General features: G+C 37.7%; 1 protein-coding gene across 2 annotated transcripts in view; it reads right to left on the bottom strand.

Annotated features, from left to right (window-relative positions):
* Positions 1 to 20,912, bottom strand: part of LOC147000132 (cytochrome P450 2C40-like) — a 41,139-nt gene extending 20,227 nt beyond the window's left edge. For both annotated transcript variants that reach the window (XM_085834051.1, XM_085834052.1), the window contains exons 1-5: positions 20,706 to 20,912; positions 15,852 to 16,014; positions 15,507 to 15,656; positions 11,855 to 12,015; positions 10,566 to 10,742 (exon numbers count right to left, since the gene is read on the bottom strand). In XM_085834051.1, coding sequence (XP_085690177.1) covers positions 10,566 to 10,742; positions 11,855 to 12,015; positions 15,507 to 15,656; positions 15,852 to 16,014; positions 20,706 to 20,873 — 819 coding nt within the window. In that variant the 5' untranslated portion in view covers positions 20,874 to 20,912. The remainder of the gene's footprint in view (positions 1 to 10,565; positions 10,743 to 11,854; positions 12,016 to 15,506; positions 15,657 to 15,851; positions 16,015 to 20,705) is intronic.
* Between the last annotated feature and the right edge of the window lie 1,234 nt (positions 20,913 to 22,146).

The raw sequence follows: 22,146 nt of genomic DNA, 5'->3' as shown, positions 1-22,146 counted from the left end.
GGAGCCTGATATAGCTGTCTCCTGAGAGGCTCTGTCACAGCCTGACAAATAGGCAGATGTAGGAGTTAGAGAAAGGACTGAAGGGGCTTGCAACCTCATAGGAAGAATAACAACATCAAACAACCAGACACCCCCCATCCCTGCCAGAAGTCCCAAGGACTAAATCACCAACAATGTATGTAGCAGATGATGGCCTAGTCGGCCATCAATGGGAGGAGAGGCCCTCAGTATTGAGAAGATCATATGCCCCATTACAGGGGAATGCCAGGGACAGGAAGTGGGAGTGGGTGGGTTGGGGAGCAGGGTAGGAGGAGGATATAGGAGGATATAGGAGGATATAGGAGGATATAGGAGGCTTTGGGTATACCATTTTAAATGTAAATGAAGAAAATATCTAATAAGAAATTGCCTTAATAAAAATTAAAAAAAAAAAGAGTACACATGGAACAACCTATGACTCCAGCTGCATGTGTAGCAGAGAATGGCCTTGTTTCAGGCATCAGTGGGAGGAGAGGCCCTTCCCCCTATGAAGTCTTGATGCCTTAGTGTAGGGGATTGACAGGACAGGGAAGCAGGTGTGGGTGGCGAGGTGGGGAAGCACCCTCATAGAAGCAGTGCTACGTGAGATGGGATAGGGGTTTTTCTGGAGTAGAAACTAGAAAAGGATCTAACATTTGAAATGTAAATAAATAAAACATCCAATAAAATGATAATAATAATAAAAAGTTTTCCCTGCTTTCTCTATGTCCTAAACTTGTGCTCTTCTCCTGCTCTCCTGCTGCTTTTGCTCTCTCCCATTGCTCCCAATGCTCTTACTTCCAATTTGCTTTACTATGAATGCTTTAACTCCCCAGGCCTTTGCAATTTAATCTTCCCAGTCTTTTGTAACATTTCTAGGAGAGTAGATCACATGGTTATTCCAAGTACTCTAATTATTTTTTACAAAAGTTCACTAGATATTCAAACATAAATTTATATCATGAATTGAATAAGTTTACAAAAGTGAATTTTTAAAAGCATATCTATTAAAAGTGGTTATCTAATAAACATTCATTATCTTTCACAAGATGAATAGGTTCATTGAAAGTTAAAATCCATACATTTTGTGACTAAGGTATTATTAAAGTTTTGTATAGATAAATCCAGCCAATTTTGTATCTTCTGTCCTTGCACTTAATATAAACCCTTGCTTTCCTTTATTTCCTAATATCATTTTAGGAATTCTTACAGAATTTTCATTAAGTATTAAGAAATTATCCTTTTGTATCTAGTACCTCTATAAAAGAGTACAACTTTGTTGTTCTGCAGAGGGGTGGATTAATACTTAGTTATACACATGAAAAGCAAATTAATATCAAAAAATTTTCCTCAAATGAAATCTTCTTACCCTAGCCCAAAGAACCAAAACCCCCATAGGATTACAGTTCATGGTAGAAAAATCTTAGGAAGATTACATGCTAACTTTTAACTTCTTCAAAATGGCTCCTGGCAATTTATAAAATATACTGTTACTCAACTGTTCAAAATGATTAATAAAGTTTATAAAATAATTGTGTGTAGAATACTTGAAAACTATATAGAAGGTCACTGTAATATAATCATGCACAATGTTCAAGTCAGCTTCATTACAGCGATGTAACACTTCTATCGAGATATAAATAGCCTTGATCTCCAAATTATGCAGACTTATATGTAATCAAAACTGCTGTACACATGGTATAAGAATTTAGAAATAAAATGTAAAGGATCTTATTGCTATTAAAATATACACTATCTTTTGTAAACTTTAATTTTTTTCATAATAGCAAATATGAAATTACAGTTTGAAGGAGAAAGCTCATTATTGGAGATGTGTACACAGAAAAGAAAAACATACCATCAAGTAATATCTGCACATATATTCATAGGTAAATAACTAAGAGAGCTCTAAGGTAGAAATAATTCAAAGATATATGAATGATATATAAGTGCATTGTAGTTTCCATGCTTGTAAAATGAAGTTTGTTGTATCAGAAAAAGATAGTACAGAAAGAAGTTGGCAGATGAAGGATAATCTCTAAAGATTACAAGCTTGTCTGCTCCTCTGAATACACCTTAGTCTGAAGGCCTCCCAGGAGTTCTACTGCACACAGGGCAGCCAACAGGGGACAGTCCCAAACAGCTGCAGCAGATGAGAATCTTTATGAGGTACAGTGGACTTGGGACTCATCATTCCTCACACCCCTGGTTCTCCAAATTCCACTCCCCTTCTAGCCTGAACCTTCTGCAGGAGCATACTCTCAGCTTGCCTGCTCCTCTGAAGAAATTAGAGTCTCAAGGCTTCCCAGGAATTCCACTGCTAGCAGGACAATAGACAACATAGGCTGAAGGCCAGATAGGAGTTCCACTGCATGCACGGCAACAGACCACATAGACTGAAGGTCTCCCAAGAGAACAGGGCACAACAGCTGAACTGCCCTTTTAACAACCCATCAGTCTGAAGGCATCCCAGGACATCTGCAGCCACCAGGAAAACAAATCAGCAGCTTGAATGCCTCTTGAAGACACCACATTCTGAAGACCTCCCTGAAGAGCCATTGTAGCCAGGGCAACAGGTCGATGGCATACATTCCCCTTTGAAGACCCCACAGTCCAAAAGCCTCACAGGAGGTCTGCTACAGCCAGAGCCATAAGTCTGCCAGGAGACCTGCAGCAACCAAAGGACACAGGAGGCAGCCCCAGACAGACACATCCAGACCACCTAACACCAGGAATAACAAGATGGTGAGAGTTAAGCACGAGACCATAAGCAGCAGAAGCCAGTATACTTGAGAACAATCTGAACCCACTTCTCCTACCATGGCAAGCCCTGGATACACCCAAACACCTGATTATCAGGAAGTTGACCTAAAATCCTATATCATGAAGATAATATAGTCCTTTAAGGAGGATGTAAATAATTCACAATACATGAAAACGTGTAAACAGGTAGAAACACTTAAAGAGGAAACAAATAAATCCCTTAAAGAAAAAGAGGGAAACAAAATCAAACAGGTGAAAGAATTGAACAAAGTGGCCAAAGCCCTAAAACTGAAAGTAAAAACAATTAAGAAAACAAAATGGATGCAGCCCTGGAAGTAAAAAACCTAAGAAAGATTTTAGGAACTACAGATATAAGCATCACCGACAGAATACAAGAGATAGAAGAGAGAATCTCACTCATAGAAGATACCTTAGAAGATATTGCCACAACAGTCAATGGAAATACAAATCATAAAATACTCATGAACCAAAAAAGATCCAGGAAATCTAGGACACAATGAAAGGACCAAACCTAAGTATAGTAGGAATAGAGGACAGCAAAGATTCCCAGCTCAAAGGACCCACACACTCATTTAACAAGATCATAGATAACACTTTCCCACCCTAAAGTAAGAGATAGCCATATATGTACAAAAAGCCTACAGAACACCAAATGGATTGGACAAGAAAAGAAAATCTTTTCATTATATAGTAATCAAAACACTAAATGCACAGGACAAAGAAAGAATATTGAAAACTTCAAAAGAAAATGGCCAAGTAACATATAAAGGCAGGCCTATGAGAATTACACCAGACTTCAAAACAGAGAAAATTAAAGACAAGAAAGCCTGGAAAGTAATTACACATATCCTAAGAGAACATGAATGCCATGAATATTATACCCAGAAACACTGTCGATCAACATCAATAGAGAAACCAAACTAATACAGGACAAAACAAAATTCAAACAATATCTATCTACAAATCCACCCTACAAGGATTCTTGAAGGAAAAATCCAAAGCAAGGAGGTTACCTACACCAAAGATAAAAACAAGATATTAATCATCCCAATTAATTTTTACAAGAAAACCAAAATGAGAAAATCACTTATATATAAAGCTATCTACAATAACAAACATACTAGAAATTAACAATCATCTAAATTTAATTCTCTCAATATCAATGGATACAACTCCCCTATAAAAAGATATAAACTAACAGACTAAATACCAGACAGTTTTAGTGCAGAATTCTATTTGACCTTCAAAGAAGGCCTAATACAAACACGTCTCAAACTACTTTGTAAAATTGAAACAGAAGGAACACTACCCAATACATTTTATGAAGCCAGAGTTACACTGATTTGCAAACCACACAAAGACACGACCAAGAAAGAGAACTTCAGACCAATTTCCTTCATGAATATTGATACAAAAGTACTCAATAAAATTCTTGTAAACTGAATCAAAGGACACATCAAAATGATCATTCACCATGATCAACTAGTTATCATTCTAGGGATGCAGGGATGTTTCGATATATGAAAACCCATCAACATAATCTACTATATAAACAAACTCAAAGGAAAAAACACATTATCTTCTTATTAGATGCTGAAAAAGTCTTTGACAAAAACAACAACAACAACAACATCAAAAACAACACCTTCATGCTAAAAGTATTGTAGAGAATAGGAATTCAATGTACATACATAAATATAAGTGCAATATAGGACAAGCCGTGCATAACATCAAACTGAAATGAGAGAAACTTAAATCAATTCCACTAAAATCAAGGACAAGACAAAGCCATCCACTCTCCCTCTATCTAGTCAATATAATACTTGATGTTCTAGCCAGAGCACGTAGAGAACAGAAAGAGGTCAAAGGGTTACAAATTGGAAAGGAGGAAGGCAAGATTTCACTATTTGAAGATAATATGATAGCATATTAAGTGACCCAAAAATGCCACAAGAGAACTCCTATAGCTGATAAATCACTTCAGCACAGAGGCTGGATACAAAATTAACTCAAACAAAAGAGTATCTTCCCTCTACTCAAAGGATAAAGAGAATGAGAAAGAAATTACAGAAAAGACCCCTTTACAATAGTCACAAATACTATGAAATATCTTGGTGTGACTCAAACCAAACAAGTTTTCACTTACTGTATGTTTTGTCTGTTGACAAAAATTCAAGTCTTTGAAGAAATAAATGGAAGAAGACCTCAGATGAGGGAAAGAACTCCCATGCTAATGGATCAGCAGAATTAAAATAGTAAAAATGGCCATCTTATCAAAAGCCATCTACATATTCAGTGCCATCCCTATCAAAACTCCAACTCAATTCTTCACAGAGGAAGAAAGTGCAATTCACAAATTTATCTGGAACAACAAAAATCCCAGTATATAAAAAACTATTCTCAACAATAAAAGAACTTCTGAAGGAATCAGCATTCTTGACCTTAAGCTAAACAACAGAACAATAGTGATAATAATACAATGGTATTGGTACACAGACAGAAAGTTAGATGAATGAAATAGAATTGAAGACCCAGAAATGAATCCACACACCTATGGTCACTTGATCATTGACAAAGGATCCAAAACCATCCAGTGGAAAGAGACAGCATTTTTAACAAATGGTGCTGGTTCAACTGGTGGTCAGCATGTAGAAGAATGCAAATAGACCTGTTCTTATCTCCATGTACAAAGCTAAGTCCATGTGGATCAAGGACCTCCACATAAAACCAGATATGCTGAATCCAATAAAAGAGAAAGTAGAAAAGAACCTTGAACACTTTGGTAGAGGGGAAATTTTCTTGACCAGAACACCAATGGCTTGTTCTAAGATCAAGCATTGACAAATGGAAACCCATAAAATTGAAAAGCTTTTGTAAGGTGAGAAACACTTTCAATAGGAAAAAACAACAATCCTCAGATTGGGAAAAATCTTTACCAACACTACATCCACTAGAGGGCTAACATACAAAATATACAAAGAACTCAAGAAGTTAGACTCTAGAGAACCAAATAACCCTATTAAAGTTGGGTACAGAGATAAACAAAGAATTTTCAACTGTGGAATCTCAAATAACTTAGAAGCACTTAAAGGAATATGCAAAACCCGTAGTCATCATGGAAATGCAAATCAAAGCAACCCTGAGATTACACCTTGTACCAGTCAGAATGTCTAAAATCAAAAACTGAGATGACAGCAGATGCTGGTGACGATGTGGAGAAAGAGCAGCACTTCTCTATTGTTGGTGGGATTACAAGCTGGTACAACCACTCTTGAAATCATTCTGGTGGTTCCTCAGAAAATTGAAAACAGTTCTAACTGAGGACACAGCTATAACACTCCTGGGCATATACCAAAAAGATTCTCCAACATATAGAAAGTATACATATTCCACTATGTTCATAGCAGTGTTATTTATAATATTCATAAGCTTGAAACAACCTAGATGTGCCTCAACAGAGGAAAGGATATAGAAACTGTAGTATATTTACAAAATGAAATAGTACTCATCTAATATCACATAAAATTGACTTTCAACCAAGAGTTATGAACAAAAGATAAGAAAGGACACTTCACACACCTCAAAGGAAACATCTACCAAGATGAACTCTCAAGTCTGAACTTCTATGCCCCAATTACAAGAACCCCTATAACTGTAAAAGAAATATTGCTAAAGTTCAAGGCAAACACTGAACCTCACACAATGATTATGGGAGACTTCAACTTTCCACTCGCACCAATAAACAGAACATGGAAACAGAAACTAAAAAAAAGACACAGTGAAACTAACAGAAGTGAAGAGCTAACTTTATTTAACAGATTCATATAGAACATTTCACACTAAAACAAAAGAATATAAGTTCTCAGCATCTCATGGTACCTTCTCCAAAATTAGCCATATAATTGGACATAAAACGAGCCTCAACCAATACAAGAAGGTTGAAATAATCCCATGCACATTATCAAATCACCAAGGAATAAGACTGGTCTTCAATAACAACAAACAGAAAATTCACACATGTGGAAACTGAATAAATCTCTACTGAAAGATAACTTGGTCAGGGAAGAAATAAAGAAAGAATTAAAGGCGTTTTAGAATTTAATGAAAATGAAGGCACAGCATTCCCAAGATTATGGGACACAACTTAATCAGTGCTAAGAGGAAAATTGACAGCTCTGAGGACCTTCATTAAAAAAATTGGAGAGGGCATCATCAGCTAGCAACTTACGAGCCCATCTGAAAGCTCTAAAACAAAAAGAAGGAAATGCACACAAGGTAGTAGACAACAAAAAATAATTAAACTCAGGACTGAAATCAGCCAAGTAGAAACAAGAGAAGTATACAAAGAATCAACCAAACCAGGAGCTGGTTTTTGAGAAAATCAACAAGAAATATAAACCCTTAGACTGAATTACCAAAGGGCAGAAAGATATTAACCAAAAAAGTACAGAAGATCCAGGATAACATTCTCAGAACTCAAGAAGGTTGACAAGCCAAAGGGAACAAGTGAGGATAACTCAGTATCACATAGTAGAGAGAAGAAAACAATCACAGGGTTTGGGAGAGGGCAGAAGGAGGAAGGGATCTGGAAGAGGGCACAGAAACAGGAAAACAGGAACATGATCATGTATTCAGATGGGGAGCAAGACAGGAGCCCTGAGAGCCAGCAACCTCATGATGTAAGAGGTATGGTATCCTCAAATATGTACCAAAGACTTGGGAGGTGAGAGATTCTCAGTACTCAAAGGGCAGAACCCTGGACAGAAGGCCCTGCAGTGAGAAGAATCTTTTAGTGTCTACCTCCAGTAGAAAGACAGAATATCAAGTGGAGTGATGGAATAGCCTTCCCACAGTCACAATAAGGAACCCAGGTTTGTTCATTTCTAAAAGAACTGCACAGACAAAAATGGAGAAGAACATGAGGGAAAGGAAGTCCAGTGACAGGCCCACTTTGGGATCCATTGTACTACAAGGCCTGACACAATTACTTCCACTATGGTGTACTTACAGATAGGAGCCTTGCATGGCTGCCCATTGAGAAGCTCAACAAGCACCTGACCTAGACAGAGGCACATACTTGCATCCAAACAATGGACTCAAGTTGGGGACCATTGTGGTTGAATTAGGGAAATGGTGGAAGAAGCTGACTGAGGAGGAGGGCGACCCCATAGGAAGTCCAGCACTGTGAACTAACCTGGATCCCCAATAAGGGGATGTCCCTAATCTCTGGACACTGAGCCACCAACCATGCAGCATACACTAGCTGATCTGAGGCCCCTGAGACACATACAGCAGAGAATTGCCTGGTCTGGCCTTAGTGAGAGAAGATGCATCTAAGCCTCCAGAGACCTGGGCCTCCAAGGAGTGGGAAGTTCCAGTGGGATGGTGAGTTCGGAATAGGAAGATCCTATTAGAGACAGGAGAAGAGGTATATTTTGAACAGTCAGAGGGCAGACCTAGATGGGGATAATGACTGGACAGTGAAAAAAGATTAATAATAAAAACTAAATGAAAATCAACATACATAAAACGGGCAATCTCTGTATGAATGAATACTCACTGACCTCCTTACAGAAATTGACAACCTATCTTAAAATTTATATGGAAGTTTAAAGGATGCATATTGGCCAAGAAGTCTTGAAAAACATGGAGCATAGTCAAGGGACACACAGTGCTGGATTTTTAAATAGTGTTTAAATAGCTTCATTAATGGAGAGCTGTAACACTGCACCAGAATTTACAGCTAACAGCAAACCTGAATGTGATCAATTGTTTTGTAAATTTGAGTGTCAAAGAAATTGTGGGAAAACTGTCTTTTTCCTAAATTACACAATGCCAGTAGTTAATCCTGACAGCAAAGCCAATAGATACCTATCTTTAACCGCACTAGGGCAAATTCATCAAAAATTATTCTCAGAAATTTCATTCATCAATTCTTTCCAATAGTACAACACAGTCATCCATTTACAAACATCTATAGGGTTCAGCTCAAGGGGAGGCCCCAAGACCTCACTCTATTACTGAAGATATGGAGTGCTCACAAAAAGGGATCTATCATGCCTGCCCTTCAAAAGACCCAACAAGCAGCTGAAAGAGTAAGATGCAGATATTTGCACCCAACCAATAAACAAAAGCAGCAGACCCCTGTTGTTGAATTAGGGAAGACTGAAAGAAGCTGAGGAGAAGGGTGACCCTGTAGAAGGACCAGCAGTCTCAATTAATTTGGACCCCTGAGATTGTTCAAACACTGGACCACCAAAAGGGCCATATACAACGACTGATATTAGGCCCCAAACACACATAGAGTAGACAATTGTCTGTGTTCATTCAAAGATGATGCACCCAACCCTCAAGAGACTGGAGACGCCAGGGAAATTAGAGGTCAGGTGGGATAGGGCATGAGGGCATCCATATGGAGACAGTGGGGTACAGAGGAGGTGTGGGATGTGGAGCACTTGGAGGGTGGATGGAGGGGTAGGTAATGGAATATGGAGTGTAAAAATTAAAAATAAAGTAAAAAGTAAAAAAAAAAAACTCTATAGGGTTTATTGTTGCTAGAGTCCATATCTTTTTAAATACATAGAATATAAAATTGATCCACACAATAGAAAATGATGCTGAAAATGTTTATTTTAATACAGAATTAGTTATGATGTATAGTCAAGTTGTAATTTATTTCATTTTTTCTGCCATTTGTCTTATTATTTTTTCTGCTTGACTATTCTAAGTTTATTTTTTCTTTTAATTCAAAAAATAGGGCAATGTGCTCAAATTAACAAATGCACTCTATAGCAGAGACCTGGGAGGTGAGCAAATCTCAGGACTCAAAGGAAGAAACCTTAGATGAAATGTCCTACAGTAGGGAGAAGGAACTTGTAGAGCCCACCTCCAGCAGAAATATAGGGCATCAAGAGAGGTAGGGGGTTGCCATCCCACATTCAAAAACTCTGACCCATAGTTGTCCCTGTCTGGAAGAACTGCAGGGATGTAATTGAGAGGACTCTGAGGAAACCAAGGTCCAGTAACAGTCCCAAAGTAGGATCCAGCTCAAGGGGAAGTCCCAAGGCCAGACACTATTACTGAGACTATGGAGCGCTCACAAAAAGGGACCTATTATGACTGTCCTCTGAATGATCCAAGAAGCAGCTAAAACAATCAGATGCAGATATTTGCACCCAACCAATGGACATTAGCTGCTGCCTCGTGTGGTTGAATTGGGGAAAAGCTGGAAGAAGCAGAGGAGGAGCATGAGCCTGTAGGAGGACCAGAAGTCTCAATTAGCCTGGACTCTCGAGATCTCTAAGACACTGGACCACCAACGAGGGAGCATACACCCATTGATATGAGGACCCTAACACATATACAGTAGAGGATAGTTGGGTCTTAATTCAGTCAGGGAAGATGCACCCAACCCTCAAAAGACTGGATGACCTCAGGACTTTAGAGATATGGTGGGGTGGGGGGTGTGGATATCCTCGGGAGACAGTGGAATGGGGATGAGGAACAATTAGATGATGGCCAGGGCAGGGAATAAAATATGGAGTGTAAAAAACATAATTAATTAATAAAAGAAAAAATTTTAAAGAACGCACAAAATCACTCTATTTCTCTCAGCCATTCCCACACATGTAATAAAAAATAAATTGTTTCTTAAAATGATACTTGCATGATTTTAAACATCATTTGTAACTCAGTAAGTATTCAATGAACTCTACAGTCCATGACAAAGTCCATAACTTTACAATTATGTATTAACCCTTTACCTGACGTCTTTGAATTAGGAAGTAATCAATGAAGTCCCGAGGATTTGCAACATCCAATGATTCTTCATGTTCTTTTATTTTCTCCAAAACATAGTTCTTAATCCATGTATGATTTTTAAAAAAATTGTTATGACTTCCTGGACAATAATCAATAAGAATAGGGACTGCACTTAAAATCTACAAAAAAAGACAGAATTTACTAAATAAATATGCTGTAATGAAGTAATTAAGACATATTCCTAACAATGCATGATTGTTTTCATTGATAGATCAAGATATGAATGAAATTCACCTTAGGTCATTTACATATATAATAATTCTCCATTCTAATAGATTTGATGAACAAATTTCTGCAAAATGAACAAAGATCATAAAAAAAAAATCTCCACACTCACATATCTTTTGAGTGTAAACAATGTTCATGTTAGTTACACAATGATTCAAATAAACTCTGTTCTAAAGTTTGAATAACCATCTGATATAGATTATTAACTCTCACACTTTTAAGGTGATAATAGCAGGTTAAATTTTGGGATGACCTGATTTATAAAAGAATTCTAATGCCTGAGCTTCATTTCTATCTACCTGTTTCTGAAGTGTAAAATCTATTTAGATGTATGTGGGGCTTCAAGATGCACTGAAATCAAGAGCATACCGTATCACTTTATAATGTCTGCATGATCACACAATCATTTTATTTGCAGTGTGCAGTCGACACCAGTTCAGGCTAGGACAATTCTGTGAGTATGTACATGGTACACACAATATTAAAACATTCATGTTCTCATTTTGACCTTTCCTCTTGTCAACAATTATCTCAGCAATCCCATCAAACAACTGTAACTACTCAGTTCTCCTGAAAGCTTTCATTTCCATTAATACTCTTCATTATTTGACAGAATGTTATTTCTATACTGAGGTATTCTTGCCTAGTAATATGATGAAAATGTGTTTAATTGTTTTAAAGTAGGAAAGGAATTTCCATAGTAGGAGAATGGCATATATGTGACTACCCACACTTGTAGAAGTGAATGGAATTATTTTACACACAATTCAGTAGTAGTCATTGAGAATATTTATGGATAAGCAGATAACAGGCTTGAACTGTTTTGGCATTTGCCCCTTAGTTGTAATGCTTATATAGCTGAGGTTTACAAACTCCATTTCAGATACTCTCTGCATATGATACTCAGAATTGAAGTACTTGTCTGACAAGTCTCTATTGATTTGAATCTGTGAGAAAGAAAGATGTTACATGTGTTTTCACAAATAGAAGACCTTGGCTTTACCTGACACCCAGGAGAGCACAAAATTTCAGTGCATTCATTCACTTTTACTATCAAGCTAAGAAAATCCTTATCCTTATAGTCAAAACGATTCTGGAAAACAATGGAGCAGATGACATTGCAGGGAGCACATCCTATGATGAATTGGGGATCACAGGGTGAACCTGAAAATTTGAAACAATTGTAAAATTCTTTAAAAATAAATACATATATTTGCCCTTGTTAACATGATAAGGTACTTTTGAAATTGTAACAAGTAATTAAATTATGAATATACTTAACTGCTAGGTACTTACCTGCTGAAGAATGGTGATCATCCTGACATTAAATCTGACTTAGTTTTCATTCTCACTAGTTAATGTGTCTACTGCCACATTGAAGGATCTTAATTTAAGTGGCATAACATCCTAAAAATTACCAATTACTTCAGCATATATTATTCAGAACCAAAGTTTAAAGAATGACCACAATAACATCTTTATTTTTATAACCATATAAATGTGACCAAAGTGTGTCCCACATGAGTGTTCCGAAAGAAACATGCAATAAACATCCAAACACCAGTGTATATGTGGATTTCCAGGAGGTCTCTATGCTTATTCATGTACCACTCACACTAATAGATTTTTTTGTATTAGGTGTAGCATATTAAGACACTTCAGTGTTTGCACATAAGTGTTGCACTTCTAACTGAGAATGGAGAAAAGTTTTCAGTTTTACACTTCTAAGCTAAGTTGCATCTATCTTTTCAAAAATTGCATCAATATCACTGTCTTCATTTTGTTGTTAAATTCCATACATTCTCCCTTTGGTACACAATGACAACCTTAGATTATATCACTTACATATTTTTACACTCAATTTCTCACTCCCATAAACTTGTTCCTTTTCTTATAACAAATATTTTATAGAAAATTCAAATTTAACGTAGATCTCTTTGATATGATTTTTATGGCATGTTTCTTAGAGATATGTTCTGATCACCTGATGAAGACTTGTGTCCCTCAAAAATCTGCATGATATATCTGCATGATATATCTCCTTCAAGATACGTAGAACTCTTTCCCTTTTTATTTATTTTTTTTATTTTTATATTGCTGTCACAGTCTCATTTGTTACCTTTCCCTTTTTCTTTTGATTTTTGAAAGAATGTACAGAATTTATGGTATGTAAATATTTCATCATCCACTTATATGAATAAGTGGTATAAGGGAATTTATTTTTAATGTCTACATAAGGTGAAAAAAAAACACTATTATAAGACAAATGAACCCTTTTTGCATGTTCATCTGTCAAACACTGAATTTTACTATCTATGAAATACATATGCTATTGTAATATCCATTTTGAACCAATTATAATAAAGGAAAATTGTGTGGTAACTATGAATAATAGGAAAAATTGACGAGGAAAATACTGTAATGGCAAGCAAACCAAAATGAATATACTACAATTACAAAAATATATGAATAATTTAGACCCAGCACCTAGTACAATTGCAACAATAACATTCACTGAAAAGAAGGTAAATATTCAATATTATGGTTGGGGAGCATCTTCACAGAAGCAAAGGGAGGGGCAATGGAATAGGGGGTTTCCAGAGGGGAAACCAGGTAAGGGGATATCATTTGAAATATAAATAAATAAAATATCCAATAAAAAAGAAAGTAAATATTCATCATGGCCAAACATCCCATTTAATATATTTAAGCAAAACCTAAATGTGTGGATATTTTATATCAAGTAAGTATCAATATATTATATTACAAATATGTTTATAATGTGTGCATCCTATTAGTCATGTGATTTATTTTACATGTCAGAATCATAAATAATCAGTGTTTGTCAAGTAGTTTAATCAAGCTGACACAAATTACAGTCAACTTAAAAGAAGGAACCTCAGTTGAGTAATTGCTCCAGGAAACTATTCTGAGGTCATGTCTCTCTGTTCTCTTCCTTCATTGTTGATGATAGGGACATTAGCTAAACCCACTGTAGGCAATGTGAGTCTTAGGCATGTGATTCTAGGCAGTAGGAAAATGAAAGTGAGAAAGACAAGTGGAATAGGTGACTGAGAAGCTATCCTTCATGTTTTCTGTTGCAGTTAATGCTCCCAGGTTCCTTCTTTGAGGTCCTGCATTGGTTCCCTCAATGGTGGCTATAACTTGTAAGCCAGTTATTTTATGACAGAAACAAAAACAATAATATATGAGAGAATGATTTCAGTAGTGAAATTTCTGTGATCAAAGGATCAAAATTGTGATGTTGTGCTGAAGGTGATCTTAAATTGTGTACCTTCAAACAAAGGTCACATGAGTTAACAAAGATGAACACTTAAATATGTGGAATTTCTTGAGATTACTGATGCTCTATTAGGATTTTAACACCTTTCAATATACTAAGATATCACATTCTTTTAAGGAATGAGGGTGAACTGAAGTACTTTGAGATTACTTCTTGTGAGCATACCTTTCACATGGAAAATCTGATTGTATGTGATTTACTGTATTTAGAAGTAAAAGTGCTGAAACTTTTCATATAGAAATTTAAATACAAAATATAATATTCTTTCTTTAAAATCACTAGGTGAGTAGCATCAAGTGTGCTATCAAAGTAACAGCCAGCAACTTTCTCATACCAAAAACCTGTAAAGGTGATTATGACTCCAACAACTGAAAACCAATAGGAAAATACTAGAGTCAATGAAACAGTTTTGAGTTTTTTAAAGGAATTATTTTACTAGTTTTCATGTGTGCGTAAATTTTGACTATATGTGTTGAAGTGTGTTTTAGAAAAGTTTATAAATAAAAATATAAAATGCTATGCAAAAAGAAATAATAATAACGTAATCATGCTAAAATCAGAGATATAATAATTGATAAAAATCTATTGCAATCAGCTGAAAAATGAAAATAATCCATCACACCACCGTTACTGAGAACTATAAACAAGATTATATAAGGACAATTAGAAACTTCAGTGAAGAAGTGTTATCTATTGCCAGAAAGAAAGGAAGGAAGGGAGGGAGGGAGGGAGGGAGGGAGGGAGGGAGGAAGGAAGGAAGGAAGGAAGGAAGGAAGGAAGGAAGGAAGGAAGGAAGGAAGGAAGGAAGAAAGAAAGAAAGAAAGAAAGAAAGAAAGAAAGAAAGAAAGAAAGAAAGAAAGAAAGAAAGAAAGAAAGAAAGGAAAAGAGAGATAGAGACAGACAGAGAGAGAGTGAGAGAGAAAGAAACAAAGAAAGAAAAAAGAAAGAAAGAGAGAGAGGGGGAGAGAGAGAAAGAGAAAGAGAGAGGAAGGAAGGAAGGAAGGAAGGAAAGTAGGGAGGGAGGGAGGGAGGGAGGAAGGAAAGAAGGAAGGAAGGGGAGTGAGAGAGAGAGAAAGTGAAAGAAAGAAAACCAGTACTACATGGTCTATGCTCCTTACTTTTACATGGTAACCATTATCTCTGATAACCACCCTCTAATTCTGGTATTCAAAGAACAAATGACATTTGTGATTAGGGGAATTTATGGTTTATAACGCACTAAAATTATCATGGTACCTATGCTCATGACATCTAATTAGAAAAATATTTTTAGAAAAAGTTAGAAACAACATGACTCATACACAGCCATGCATAGGCCAAGATATAAAAGGAGAATCTGACCTGCACTTACCATTTGTTTTCTTCAGTTCCTTCATGAGCCACTGTGCTTCCTCTTGCACTTTGTTCTCAATGGTCCTTTTTCCCATGCCTAAGTTCCTCAAGGTATTGATTGTGAAGACCCTTGTGGCTTTCCATACATTTCCATGGCTAAAACCAATGCCTAAAGAAATTTGAACAGACACTGGAAATCCCAGACACAAAAGGAGCTAACAAGAGGCAGCTTTATAGAGTCCAAACCTATGCCTGACAAGCAAGCATGACCTCTACTCTCCACCTTTCAGCTTGCTCTGGAAACTGCCCAGTACACATAAGCACACACACACACACACACACACACACACACACACACACTTACCCTTTCCTTTAGAAACTTTGTCAAAAAACAGAAACCTTCCTCTTCCAGAGAACTCTTCTCCATGGTCAATGAGGGCTTCTTTAATTGCCTCATAACCATGTAATATCACAATAGGCTGTGAGCCAAAATACAGAGTGAACACAGGGCCATACGTTTTAGAAAACTGGAAAGAAATAGCAAACATAAATATTAGTAAACAACAAAAAAAGTCATTGTATTTTCAATAGAGTCAATATATTCAGTTTAATTATCTTATTGGATTATGATATTTTTAGTCAGAAAACCTCAGTTTAAAGTCTATATAATTCTATACATTATGATGATTATCATGTATTCATGGCTTACAGTATGCCAGAAAATCTTTCAGGCTGTTGACACACTAAAACCAAAGATTTATCACACTAAGATCTGATCTGTTCTTCATAGTACACAAGATACTGAAGTAAAATATCCACATTTATTTACAGGATTCTATTGAAAATAAGTACACTTGAATTTGACACCCTGCTTATTCATTATTGGATACTTGGGCATCACTCTCATGATAACATCATACTGAAATGAATTTCAATTGTCAGAAAAATGCTGCAGATCCAGCTGGGAACACTCCTTGTGAAACCTAAGAGAGCCCTGTGATAAAGACTAGAAAACTAAAACCTTAGATTACCACAAATTTTGATTTCTATTCTTATCTATTGCTACAAATGTACGTAGAGTAGGTATCATGCAAAGTGTACCATATTATGAAGCATCACAGAAAAACCACATTCTTGCTAAACAGCATCCTAGGTCCAAGTCACAGGCTATGAATGGAATAAAAGGTTATTGGGAAGATACGACAGATGCAAACTCCCACTATGTTTTTTATTTCATGTATGAGCTCCTACACATTGTATTTACTTCAATTCAGACAACAATAAATTCTTCAGAGTACAAAATTAATGTCAAATCCAAGAAAAATGCATCACTAAAATTCAGATTCATTTTATGAAATATTCCCTACTCTTCACCTTCAGTCAAAATTGCTGGAAGCGGGTGCGGCCACAAGCCCCATGAAACCCACTTGTTTATTTCCTTGCCTGAGCATGCACAGTGAAAAAGCATGCGCGGGTTGCCTGCCAGTCTGGACTGTTCCTTGTGATCCAGACCTGTAGTCTGTCTGTGACCCACCTGAGCTCGTGCCTGGATCATGTGTGATATCTGATTGGATGAGGTGGGTTAGAGCTAGATGGGGTCAGTCGGCTGGAGGATAGGGTTTAGCCCTTGCCCTAAGTAGAAGTAGTAGAAGAGAAGCAGTTGTAATAGGAATAGTTTTAGCCCTTGTCTTGAGTAGAAGTAGAGTAAGAGAAGCTGTTGTTATAGGAGTTATTTTATGCCTTGCCCTAAGTAGAAGCTAGTGGTAGTAAAAGAAACTGTTGTAAGAGAGAATTGTAAGTAAAGTTGCAAAAAAGAAGGAAGGAATAGAAGAAGAGGCTGCTGGGGAAGACAGCTATAAGGGAAAAAACCTGAAGTAAAGACTTTGTTGCGTGAACCCGACTTGGTGTCTGTTTTGTTCCTATCGCCACCGCTGGCTTGGAGGACCAATGAAAAGTGGTGGCCCATATGGGGAACTCATCATGTCAGTCGGCAATGGTAAGTAAGAACATTTTAGTAAGTAGAGGTAAGGAAATTTTGGTAAGAACAGCGATAGGAAAAATTTTGGTAAATAGCAGTAAGAAAATTTTGGTAAACAGTGGTAGAAAAATTTTGGTAAACAGTAGTAGGAAAAGTTTTGGTAAACAGTGGTAGGAAATATTTTGGTAAACAGAGGTAAGGAAACCTTAGTAAACAGCGGTAGGGAATTTTAGTAAACAGAGGTAAGGAAACCTTAGTAAACAGCGGTAGGAAATTTTAGTACACAGCAGTAAGGAAACCTTCGTAAACAGCAGTAGGGAAATTTTGGTAAACCGAGGTAAGGAAACCTTAGTAAAAAAACGGTAGGAGATTTTAGTAAAGAGAGGTAAGGCAACCTTAGTAAACAATGGTAGGAAATTTGAGTAAACAGCAGTAAGGAAATTTTGGTAAGCAATGGTATTTAAAGAAAGCACAGGCCTGTAAGATTCCGGGGAAAAAAGGGACGAAGCATTAAGGATCTCAGGTATAGAGATGAAGGTAAGGTTCCCGGGAAAAGAGGGACAAAGCATTAAGGTTCTCAGGAATAGAGACGAAGGGAATTTCAGCAACTAAAGAAAGCATAGGCCTGATAGGTTTCCCGGAAAAAAGGGGACGGAGCACTAAGGATCTCAGATACAGAGACAGAGAGAATTTAAATCATATGGGTTCAACCGTGACTAAAATGATAGTAAAAATGTTAGCCATCTTCATCTTGGTCAGGGCATGCTTGGGGGATGACAGTGGAAAGTACAGTGCTGAAATAGAGGAAGGAGCGACAGCACTTGAGGAGGCTAAGGAGATTGCTCTCAGGCTAGCCGCCGAAAACCTAAACAGCTTAGACAACAAACCAAATATAAGAAAGAGAAGAAGGAATCTAGCTCTGAAGGGTCTACTAGTGACAGTGATGAGACAGATAGCAACAGTGACATCTGTAGTCGGATGTTCCGTTGGAGTTTGAGGCACAGTAGGCCGCCCAAATCATGAGCCCCTCTGTGGCCTTTTCCTCCACCCTATAAAGATGAGGGAGACAAAAGGGGAAAGCATAGTCTTCATGCAAAAGTCTGGAAAATTGTGCCCGCCGTTTCGGGGGACTTCCCAGTATTTTAGGACCAACAGGGGCAACAGTATCATGAACCCCTGGATTGGAAGGTTGTACAAAGATTGAAGGAATAAACTTGAGCCATTAAAAGAAAATGCTTTAAATGAAAGAAAAAGAGAAAAGATGGTCTTATATAGTGGATGGGAGGACTAGCCAATAGTATTAGAAGGAAAACAACACTATGAAAGGGAACATTGTTTTGTGTAAGATAAAAACCCTCAAAGTTCTTAGGTATGCACATGTATGTTCTATGTAAATATGTTACAAATTTATTTCTATAAAATCTGTATTTTAGTAAGCATTCAAAGATATGGAAAAGACATTTAGTGAACAGGCAGGGAACAGAAGGCAGTGTGGTATTGGGGTATAGAACAGAATATAGCCAAGTTTGAATAAAAGGTTTTTCTTTATGTACTTCTGTGTTTTGAAAGTAATATGGTGTTCACAAAAATAAGTTCATGGTTTCCTCCCCCAGAGAGGTGTCTGCTATTTCCCCTGGAGATAGAATTGCTCAAATTTTGCTTTTGCCTAGTCACCATGCTAGCTTCCCTTCAAGGGGACTGAAAAGAGAAAATCGGGGCTTCAGCTCCACTGGAATACAAATTTGAAAGCTGGTATCCTTATGGTTAACCAAAGAGTGGATTGGTTGCAGGAACAGATGAATATTTTGGAGCAGTTAGTATTTGCTTCCTGCATTACTCATATGTCAGGAATGTGTGCAACCTCTGTCAGTATCAGAATTTTCCAGAGCTGTCACATGCAATTGGTGCAATGCTGCTAGGAAATTGGAGTCATGATCTCGACACAAAGATGAAGGAATTGCAAGCATCGACTGTTGCTGTGAACAACACTCGTGTGGACATTGCAACTGCAAAGCAATGGATGGAGATCATCCAGGGAACTGTGGGATTCTTTAAAAATTAAGGAGAGATGGGCTTTTCAGCGCTCCTGCTGTCTGTTGTGTGTGGAGGAATGCTTTGGTGAATGGCATGTATGTGAAGGTGGCACAGGGCTGATAAATGAGCCTTAGTGCAGGCTATGGCAGCCTTGGAAACAGGAACATCCCCCCAATGTTGGCTGAACATGCTGGATCAGTAATCAATGATGGGTAAGACCCTCACGTGTGTATACCAACATAAGACAGGATGGCAAAAGTGAGTTCGTCACTCCCATGATGGGTAAGGATGTGGCACGGATGGGGGAAACCTAAGACAGATCTGATCCCAGAGCTACTAATAAAACAACAAGGGGGAGATGCAGGAAGTGTGTGCGGCCACAGGCCCTGTGAAGCCCACTTGTTTACTGCCTTGCCCAAGCATGCACAGTGAAAAAGCATGCATGGGCTGCCTGACAGACTGGACTGTTCCTTGTGATCCGGACCAGTCAGCCTATGGGTGACCGACCTGAGCTCATGCCTGGAGGATGTGTGAATTCTGATTGGATGGGGTGGGGTGGAGCTAGATGAGGTTAGTCGGTGAGAGGATAGGGTTTAGCCCTTCCCTAAGTAGAAGTAGTAGAAGAGAAGCTGTTGTAATAGGAGTTTTAGCCATTGCCGTGAGTAGAAGTAGTAGTAAAAGAAGATGTTGTTATAGGAGTTGTTTTATGCCTTGCCCTAAGTAGAAGCTAGTGGTAGTAAGAGAGACTGTTGTAAGAGAGAGTTGTAAGTAAAGCTGCAAGAGAGAAAGAAGGAATAGAAGAAGAGGCTGCTGGAGAAGAGAGCTGTAAGGGAAAAACCTGAAGTAAAGACTTTGTTGCATGAACCCGACTTGGTGTCTGTGTTGATCCTGTCACCACTGGCTCGGAGGACCAACAACACAAAATAATAGAAAATGTGTGTAAAAATAGTATATAATTACCGCATTTGTTTAAAAAAAAACATGTATATAATTACCTACATTTCAGGGTCTTCAATCTGAAACTTAGAGCATTACTAATTTCCTGATCAGAACTAGAGGCAAATGTCAGAAAAAAAATATTGAACTTTCCAGTATTTTACATCATATTCATTTCCACAATATTACCTCCACTAATAGAATTTTATGAAAGTTACAAGAGTTCTATCTTAATTTGAAATGTACCTGAAGGACATAAGGCATACTTACATTGGTAAGGCACTGCCCAATGTCCTTCATATCTATCAGGTGGTAATTTCCAATAATTGGGAGAGGAGTGGGGCCAGGAGGAAGGTTCCCTCTTGCAGATCTCTGTCTCCACAATGACAGGAGAAGCAGAAAGGACAGACAAAGCAGCAAGACTACAAACAGATCCATGGAGACCCTTCTTACTGACACAGGTATGATCAGGCACTCCAGACACTTTATACAGCATTCGCAAATCAATATTTTGTGTTTGGGCATCTTTGTGCAATCAACTAGTTACTGTTTAACTCTCTTCCAAACGGACTTTGTCTCAATGATAAGAAAAAACAAGCACTTTTAACATTGTCATTTTTGTAGAGTGCCTGTAAGACTTTTGGGCTTAATTTTGTTGAGTTGTGACAAGTAAGGCTGATAAATAATAATCATTCAAAACTTGAAATAGACTTGAGTTAATTTGTAAAAGTTATGAGATTGTACTAAAATTATGTCAATTTCTTCTTCTCTTCTTTATCAAAAACAACATATATAATTTCCTTATTCACTTTCTAACACATGGGTTTTTTTTTTCTTTCATCTTTTTTAAATTAATTATTTTATTTTTTACAGTCCATATTTTACCCCCCCCCATCCACCCTCTGATAACCCACATCCCATACCTCCTCCCCACCCCTGTCTCCATGTGGATATCCTCACCTCCACCCCACCTGACCCCTCTAAACTCCCTGGGGTCTCCAGTCCCTTGAGGGTTAGGTGCATCATCTCTGAGTGAACACAGACACAGCAGTTCTCTAATATATGTGGGCTGAAGCCCTCATATCACCTTGTGTATGCTGTTTGGTGGTCCAGTGTTCGGTGGTCTATTTGGTGGAGAGATCTAGGGGATTCAGATTAAATGAAACTGCTTGTCCTCCTGGATTGCCCTTCTGCTCAGATTATTTCAGCCTTCCCTAATTCAACATCAGGGGTCAGCTGCTTCTGCCCATTGGTTGGGTACAAATATCTGCATCTGACTCTTTCAGCTGCCTGTTGGGTCTTCTGGAGTGCAGCCATGCTAGGTCCCTTTTTGTGAGTGTTCCATACCCTCAGTAATAGTGTCAGGCCTTGGGAACTCCCCTTGAGCTGGATCCCAATTTGGGCCTGTGGCTGGACCTTCTTTCCTCAGGATTCTCTCCATTTCTATCCCTGTAATTCTTTCAGACAAGAACAATTATGGGTCACAGTTGTAACAGTGGGATGGCCCCCCCTCTCCCTCATTTGATGCCCTGTCTTCCTGCTGGAGGTGGGCTCTATAAGTTCCCTCCCCTTACTGTTGGGAATTTCATCTACTGTCCCTACTTTTAAGTTTTGAGATTCTCTCACCTCCCAGGTCTCTGGTACATGCATGTTTAACTGTGTATTTAAATTGGTTCTTGCTAATATAAACATATGGACATATGCTTTAATT

Source organism: Mus caroli, unplaced genomic scaffold, assembly GCF_978045245.1.
Source record: "Mus caroli unplaced genomic scaffold, Mus_caroli_1 scaffold_20, whole genome shotgun sequence".
NCBI lineage: Eukaryota > Metazoa > Chordata > Mammalia > Rodentia > Muridae > Mus > Mus caroli.
This window is presented reverse-complemented; position numbering and strand designations above follow the sequence as displayed.